Source organism: Sinocyclocheilus rhinocerous, unplaced genomic scaffold (assembly GCF_001515625.1).
Source record: "Sinocyclocheilus rhinocerous isolate Xijiao unplaced genomic scaffold, SAMN03320098_v1.1 scaffold4035, whole genome shotgun sequence".
Lineage (NCBI taxonomy): Eukaryota > Metazoa > Chordata > Actinopteri > Cypriniformes > Cyprinidae > Sinocyclocheilus > Sinocyclocheilus rhinocerous.
This window is the reverse complement of record NW_015641432.1, coordinates 215809-224404: the sequence shown is the minus strand read 5'-3', so window position 1 is coordinate 224404 and position 8596 is coordinate 215809. Positions and strand designations below refer to the sequence as shown.

Below are 8596 nucleotides of genomic sequence, written 5' to 3'. Positions count from 1 at the left end.
GTGAGCAGCAGCTCATTTGCATTTAAAGAGACAGGACCGAAAAACAGCGTGTTTCTGCTTCCACTCAAAATAGGCATTTCAAAATGATATAATAAATTATCTGTGAAGTATTTTGAGCTGAAATTTCACAGACACATTCTGGGGACACCAGAGACTTATATTACATATTGTAAAAAGGGGCATAATATGTCTCCTTTAAAACTAAAGAACAAAAAGTTATTAAAATCACACTGAAAAAGCAGCTCTCAAAACTTGTTCTTCTACCAAGAACTGGAACTCTTTCAGCTGACCCAAAAGAGGAGAGAACTCAGTATTCTTTGTATTTACACTGCACATGGATTGAAAGTGGACTTGGATCCCTTTTATGTTCTCTTTAGTTGTAATATTGTCTCCATCTACTTTCCAAGAACAGATTTCTTTATTTATTCATTTATTATTAACATGCTGTACTATTGTTTGCACAGTACAACCCTCTCTGGAAGGACATCTTTGACAGTTGAGATCTTTTTTGAGTGTCCAGTTACGACATTTACATTTATGCATTTAGCAGACGCTCTTATCTAAAGCAACTTACATTGTACTCCAGTTAAACATTTGATCAGCTCTTGCTTTTTCTGGGAATCAAACCAATGACCTTGCCATTTCTAGCACCATGCTCTGTTTGAGCTACAGGAAGGCTGCATTTGTCAATTAAGATGCAGAGTAAAAATGGCCAAACTTAAAAACCCATAGAAAGACAACTGACTGTCTTTAAATGCAGCAATATATCTTGTGTAAATGCTCCACAGAAATGTGTCTGATCAGGGCCAGGTAAAAACAAAACCACATAGAGCTTCTCTAAGATTTATTTACTAATTAAACCATAGGTTTTGCAGTTCAAAAGGCCATTTCACAATTTCAAATAAACTTGTTCTCTGCTTAACTTGGATTTTTGATGGTGTTTGAATCCCAGAAGCACACACATCTAAAATATTAATTAGCAGAAAATCAAATGCATATGAAACAGTGAAGACAATAATGATTCAAGAGTTGACAAAGCCATTAGGAGCCATGAAACAGCTGGTGAGCCCCTGTTCCCAGGGATTCCCCTCTGTCCAAGCTCTGCTCTTCCACCTGCCATTAAACCAGATTGGAGTGAATCGCAAACACTCTCAGTCATCAACCAGAGGGATGTAGGGGAGGGGCCCAGTAAACAATAATTGCAAAAAAACACTAGAGACAAGAGTCCCTCAACCATGCCGCTCCCATGACCTCGGGCTTAGAACGAGACTTAAGAGGTCAATGGCAGGCTTTGTTAGGGCGTAGCAGGGTGGGGGACACAATCCCACCCTCAGTCTTTAAATCATAGCCACTCTACACTTCTACATCCCAGCTGGGCCATGAGGAGGAATACAATCTCTCTATCAAGACACCAAATGATAAAAAAATACCACAGTTCATCTCTATTCGCAGACCTGACATTGGTCAAGTGAAAAGCCTGTCAAAATAAATATCTTAGTTTCTCCTTCAAAAACAGAACATGATTCTCACCCGTGTGCCGTTTGCTGGTGGGTGTCTCGGGAGGAGAGATGACCCCGGACTGAGTGCAAGCAGAGGTCGGGTTCAGTGCGCCTGTAGGTAAAGGTTGACCCCTCTTCAGTAGCTGCCTCTGCTCCTGCTGTCGGAAGCGTGGAGGAACCTCTCTGGGTACATATCGGGGACTGGGCTGCTGTAATGGAGGTAAATGCTGTTGGAGGGAATTACAAGGGCTACGCTTGCCATTGCTGGTGGTGGCAGTAGAGGGTACAGGCAGGTTCAGGGTCAGAATGGGGCTTGAAGGGATGCTGGGATTGGGTTTAACAGAGTCTGGCACTGCAAGAGAAGTGGAAATTTAAAGACAAAATCCAAATTTAGATAAATGAAGTTATAGAAATAAGTGGCAATATATCAAACTACAATAAAATGGCAATCATCTTATTTATAGTCTAACTTAAATTTTTTAAGCTGCACCACAGAAGATTTTTTAAACATTTTTGTTAAAAATGAGCAAAATGTAACTACTGAACGAGTACATATATATAAAAAAAATCAGGTTATAAAAATTCATATTTTGGCATTATCCTGATTCACTGTGCCTAAATTATTAATTTACATTTTGAGCTGTCAAGTCAGATTTCAAATTTAGTGCCCATGTCATTCAATATTGTTTGTCACATCCATGTGCACAGAATACAGTCTGACTACAATATAGCATGTGTGGATGCAGCTTGTTGTTACAACAAGTAGTGTTGTTTCAACTAGTCAGCTAGCAAGCATTGAACATTTCCAGTTATGAACAGCAACCCTGGTTGACCTTTTGGGGAATCACTCATTCAAAACAAAAAGAATGCTTGAACTCCAGAGAGTCAAAAGGGGAAAGCGACAGAGCCTGTGCCCAAAAAAAAAAAAAAGATCCAAACCACAATGGTTTTTTTTTGGTCTAAATTAGCTTTGATATGGTGATCATATATGAAAATCTTGACATTAGCTTTCCTAGGCATATTCTTGAGAATTCATGAAAGAAACATCAACATCTGTTTCATGAACGAAAATCATTTTGATGATCATTTCAAAGAAGCATTTGTTCAACTTTGCAAAATGCTCTAAATAATTTGCTGACGAAACAGAAAGATCCAGTACTTAATATTATCTGACCAATTCAATGGTCCAGTTGCACTGGTTAAAGGGATAGTTTAAAAATGAAAATTCTGTCATCAATTAATCCTTATGTCATTCCAAACCTGTGCATCTTACTTTTTTTGTAAAACACCAAATAGGATTTTTTTTTTTTTGCGTTAGCTGATTTTGTCCATACAGTAAAAGTTCATTTGATTCAATGGGATTTTGTGATAGAATTTTCACTTTGGGGTTAATTATTCTTTATTTAATTCACTGGAAAGGAAGATCATCATTAAATAACTGTTTAAATTTCATTTTTGTTTGTCACACAGATCTATCAAATGGCATCGGAACTTCTGGAATCTAGCACTCATATTTATTGCACTTTTGTTTCCTTTTAAAGCTTGAAAAGTTCAAACCAGTGATAAGTACATGATTCAAACTTTCTATTACTGCTTCAAAGTCTAAATGGCAAAAACCTACACGGAAAATATATTATTTTAAATAAATAAACAAACATATGTCAATGGCCTGTGCATATTCAGAAAGAGATCTTCTCAACAGTGTTTAATATGAATGCTGTAGAGGAAGAGGAGGATGTGGCAGTCCTCGACCTTTGACCACAAACCACTCAAAGAAAAAAAAACTGTCTAAGCTCTATTGTGCTGTGCATCTCATTACTGTTCAGAAAACATTTGGAAAAGCTGCATGCTGCAGTGACTAAAGACTACCAACAATAGCAAGTCCCTTTGCCAGCCTAAGATAAATTTTCACGATTCCCAGGGTATTCTGGGTTTAACCCCAAAGTGAAAATTATATCACAAAATCCCATTGAATCAAATGAGCTTTTACTGTATGGACAAAATCAGCTAAAGCAAAAAAAAAAAATCCTATTTGGTGTTTTACAAAAAAGGAAGATGCACAGGTTTGGAATGACATAAGGATTACACAGGAGGGCCATCTGGGGCAAGGTTCTTTGAGAAGTTTACACACAATGCTCAGGAGAAAAGAACAGGATTAACATCAGCCTCAAGCACTGAGCAGCTCTGGGCAGAGTTACTGTAACTCATCCAAGGTTATGGGTTAAAGATAGACACAGTTCGAAGAAATGCTTCATGCCAAGATGAGCCATTTATAACAGCCTGAATGGCAGATTTGCCTTAGAAAATTAAATGATATGGAAATTCACACAATGGCAAAAATAAAACACGATCAAACTGCCTCATGCAGATCTTTGCACATATGAATAAAAAACGAAAGCCTTGAATTTGTCTCGCAGTTTGTGTCTAGTGTGTGGGATCAGGAGATACTTACTAACCAAGCAAAGAACTCTTAATGTTTTCCAGTTGTGAATTGAATACAGAGATCCCCTGGAGTCATTTAAAAACAGAGAGCTGCTCAGAGTCAGAGCTGCTGGCCGCTGGCTGAAGATGGTGACGCACATCTATGATTACATTCTGCTCAGCGTGCCTATCCATCGACCATGCTTCCAGCCAATCAGGATGCAGAACAGTCTTGCCTGTCTCTTTCTCTTCTGTACCCTTCTCCTTCGCACATTTCCCCTCCTCCTCTACCCTTGCCCTCTCTCCATTCTCTCCTCCATCCCCCACAGCCTGTTCGACTCGTTCATTGTCCCTATTGTTCAAAGTGCTTGTGAATTCATTACAGGAAGCAGATGGACACTGGGACCACGAGATCTTCACACTGGCAATCTCAGACACTGGCAATTTGCTGTGGGGCCTCTCTCATTCCATCTCTTCCTGTCTGCTTCAATCTTGTGTTCTTGTGTTCCATCTACAGCTCCATCTCTCTTTCTCTCTCTCTCAAAATCACACATAAGTAAGCACATATGTATGGCACCACTTCTCTTTAAAGTGTTCAGAAGCTGGAGAAGAAACGGAATCTTTAATAAACGTATTACTGTATATGTCTGATGTGTTAGGGGTGGGAATCATCAGGGACACTGGCAGAAAAATATTATATCAGTATTAGGGTCATGAAATAATGGTGTTTTTTTATGTTAACAATTGTTTGCATGTTTCCTTCTTTTATTGTCACATCAGTAAAGGCCCCAATATACTTCAAACGAAATTGAAGAACGAACTGAAATGACGTAATTTCGAACAAAATCAGGCCGAAACGAAGTTCGTTTTGGCAGTTCGAAACAGCTCACCAAAGCGAACTTTTTGGGGGAGTTCATTTTGCCTCCTAAACACCTTTGAGCTCCTATTGGTCCGTGGCGATTACGCAGTCGGTGGGTGTGTTCTGGAACTCCGCCGCCTTTGACGTGCAATTTTTTTACCCCCGGTTCGTTTCTCATTTTACGGAGGCCAGACAGGAGAACACATCTCTGCGACTATCTTGCGGGCTGTGCACGCTGTGCTCCGCATTTGCTGAATAAAAAGGGCAAACTCGCCATCATTCTTTCTGTTTTCGTTAAGTGGACGCACGCACATACCATCTACGTTGCTTGTTGTTGTTCTTTTTCTTTGCCATTGAATAGATCAATGCTACTGCCAGATGTTTATGAAACTGTTCTTCTCTCACAGCCGCCATCGTTGTTGTGTTTAGGGGGTACACGCGGGCGGTGTGACACGTGTTTACAACCCCGCCTCCAGCAGCGCGGGGGTGTCGGAATGTTCGAAAACAGTATACCGTCGCTTAGCCTTTTCGAACTTCTTTTTGCCCTCAAACGAAGAAGAACTTCGTTTGAAGTATATCAGGGCCTTAACAGTCTGGCTGCAGTTGACCCCGCTAATTTCCCTCTAGTTTCCTTATAGATTACCCAGAATTCCATCTGTCAGTTTAACAAATATGAAAAGATCCTAGACTCTCTTAATAATTATTTTCTTCCCGTAAATATTAGTGAATTATGTACACATTCTATATACCCCCTATCTAAATACAAATTCCATTTGCATTTGTCTTGGGATGATATTCGTTTAACGATGCAAAGAGAAAATGAGAAATTCTCAAAGGCGCACAGGCGTGAACTGCTGACAAAGCGCATTAGAGTCAGTGCAGAGGATGAGAGATGGTTCTTTATAATAATACATTTATCAAAAACACACTTTGGGCAGCATTTGAGTCATTCTACTTAGTTTTAAGCCTGAAATTAAACCAAGGTTCAAACACTGATACAACTTTTCCACCAAAATGGTGCCGTGTGCAAGTTTACTTCGGAAGTTTCCAATGCAGAAAATTTTGTTGATAATGGAAAGCAAGGAAAGCAGTTTTTAAATCAGTCTAGACTAGTTACTGGTTTCTGTTTTAGAGCATCTTTTTTCATGGAAATACCTAAAGGGTTTCAAGAGTGGACACAGTTGGTAGAATAGGGGATTGAGACTACTAAAGCACCAACATTATTTTTTTTCTTTTTAATGAAACACCAATTAAACTTTTCATTTAGCTGAAAATAAACATTTGGGTAATTAAATTTGGGTAATTGGGTAATTGAACTTGCAATGCCTTTTAGGGTGTTAAATGTTCTCAGGCGATAAATTAAACCAGTCGTAGTAAAATTCTTCAGCAACAATTTCATTATAGGCAAGGTTTTAACATCAAAATAAACAAAGGAGAACGTTTCTCTCTTTTCTTCACTGAAATCATATGGCAAGTCAATCTGCCTTGTTGAGTAAAGAAAAATGTAATAGTATAGTATTTGGAGAACCAGGGGAACACAATTTCACATAGCTTTAATTAAATGGACCAAAAAAGAAAAAACCTTTGGTTTGAGTCACCTGAGTCACCACAGCACATATGAAGGAACCTCGTTCTCTTCTATAGATATTTCATCCGTGTGGTATTATGTGGGGTTGTGGGATTGCCACTAGCCCACCCGTAAAAAGGGTTTAATGGGGGGTTGGGGAAGCGTTGGGACAGTGTTGGTGAGGGTTAGGGAATCATCCTTGCTATGGAGGAAGTTGACCTGTCACTTTTGGCATAAATCTGGTTCACTTTGTAGCTTATTATGGCTTATAACTACCCACTTAAAACAGAAAGTTGACTGCCTGACTGACATTTAAAGCAACTAATCACAGCTAATTTGTAAAAAACTCAATACGAAGCATTGTTCAAAGACGTTAAACATAAAGTTAAAGCACATTACTTATACACAGAAAATAAAGAGCATTTTTGACACTTTCCTTTTATTGTATATTTTTCTAATTCATATTATGTATTTATTTACATAATATGAATATTATATATCTTAATCTTCTAAATTCCAAAACATATAATCATTAAGCTGACATGGACTCTTGAGAGTGATGAAAATGAGCTTGGCCTTTGTTAATTTGCATAATCATAGAGTCACTTCTGGATCAGGAGTTTGAATTCACTGTGACAAGTTCTAATGGACATTTGTAAACTGTCCTACTGTGACGGCATTGACAGTTGCCCCTGCAACGTAGCAATGTCGATATGCACAACAGTACAGTTAAATAATATGATAAATGAAGGCCTCTAAACTGATTAATGTGTTCCAGAATAAATCAACATAACAGAATCTAAACTTTCATGATTAATTTGAGTATTTATAAATGTCACAATTGAAGACCCTCCTTCCTTTCTGTTCAGGCAAATTAGTCGCTAATTAGACTGAAATTCATGAAAATCAGCCTCATGGTGAGTGGTTGACGTAATTAATTGGATGAGAAATTGCAAATTAATTGCATCAAGAATTTCAGTTTATCAAGCAGAGAAGTGATGCTGTTATCATTTGTGACGCTGTAATATTCTGCTACAAAGGGAAATCACTGTGAACCTCAGAAAATGTGCGATACAAAAAGAAAAAAAATGGTCATGTATTTAATTTTTCCATTACCCATTAAAAAGTCAACTGACTACAGGAAATTTCCACCCCAGCGGGGCATAATTGGGGCAGAAAATGCCTCAGTCTGAACTCTGTTTTATTGTGGCCTTGCTGTGCCGCACTAAGAAATTGGTGACCTTTGCAAAAAGCCACTTTCACTTACACAGTAAATGATTTTGCATGTTATGAGGTGATGCGCCTTTTTAAACAAGTCTGAATGTTCAAAAGCACAGGCATAGCTCAAACATGCTTACTGCTGCTGGGGCCATCAACTATTACCAAGAGAGGTCTTTAAGGTGGGTTAAAGGTTGCTTCTATCTCTCACCTCAATGTCCTGATCTCAGACAAATCTTCCTTTATGTCCTCAACTTTTAAAACACTGGCAATCCCTGAAGACTATTTACATTTATTTTGAGTCCGATAGCCCATATCTAACAGAAGTTACCGAAGTTAATTAAGCTGTAATTATAGACCTTCCACATTCCTGTAAACATGCATGACGCACACAGATCGATATTTCAGGATAGAGGAGAGCAATACAGACAAGGCTGCATTTACATGCCAGCACTTTGAAAGGCACACCAAATATCCATCAAATCTGTCAATGCAAGCAAACAAAACATTCAAACATCCCCAGACACAATAAGTAACACTGCATGCCAGACTGTCCATCATCTGGAATTCACCTATGAAAACTAGGGGTGGGCGCTATACTGGTATGAAAGTGACTACCGGTATTATGTTGTTCCATGATATGGATTTTGCTATACCGTGGATACCGTTATATATTCATGAATTCAAATTTTGCATTTATATTGTTTTGTTCAATTTGGTACGCTTTGCAAATTTTAATACAAATGACGATAAAGAGTCAAGGCTGAACGCTTTCATCCTCTGTGTGCAATGCCGTACTACACAGGCATTAGTAATCAAACACATAGAGCATCGTAACAGACCAAATTAATAGAGCGCAAATCGTCTACTCCAGTGGTTCCCAAACTGGGGGGTGCGGCAAGGCTGAGAGATGTACAGTCAGCAGATTATTTTGCAAAAGAAACCTCTGCAGGGTGATAAAGACTACACTATGTACCGTATTGGCCCGAATATAAGACGACCCTGATTATAAGACGACCCCCCTTTTTCCAG

General features: G+C 38.7%; 1 protein-coding gene across 2 annotated transcripts in view; it reads right to left on the bottom strand.

The window, feature by feature from the left end:
* The window catches only part of LOC107754870 (trinucleotide repeat-containing gene 6C protein-like), a 68696-nt gene that overhangs the window by 23947 nt on the left and 36153 nt on the right, over positions 1–8596 (bottom strand). For both annotated transcript variants that reach the window (XM_016571481.1, XM_016571482.1), the window contains exon 4: positions 1531–1851. In XM_016571481.1, coding sequence (XP_016426967.1) covers positions 1531–1851 — 321 coding nt within the window. The remainder of the gene's footprint in view (positions 1–1530; positions 1852–8596) is intronic.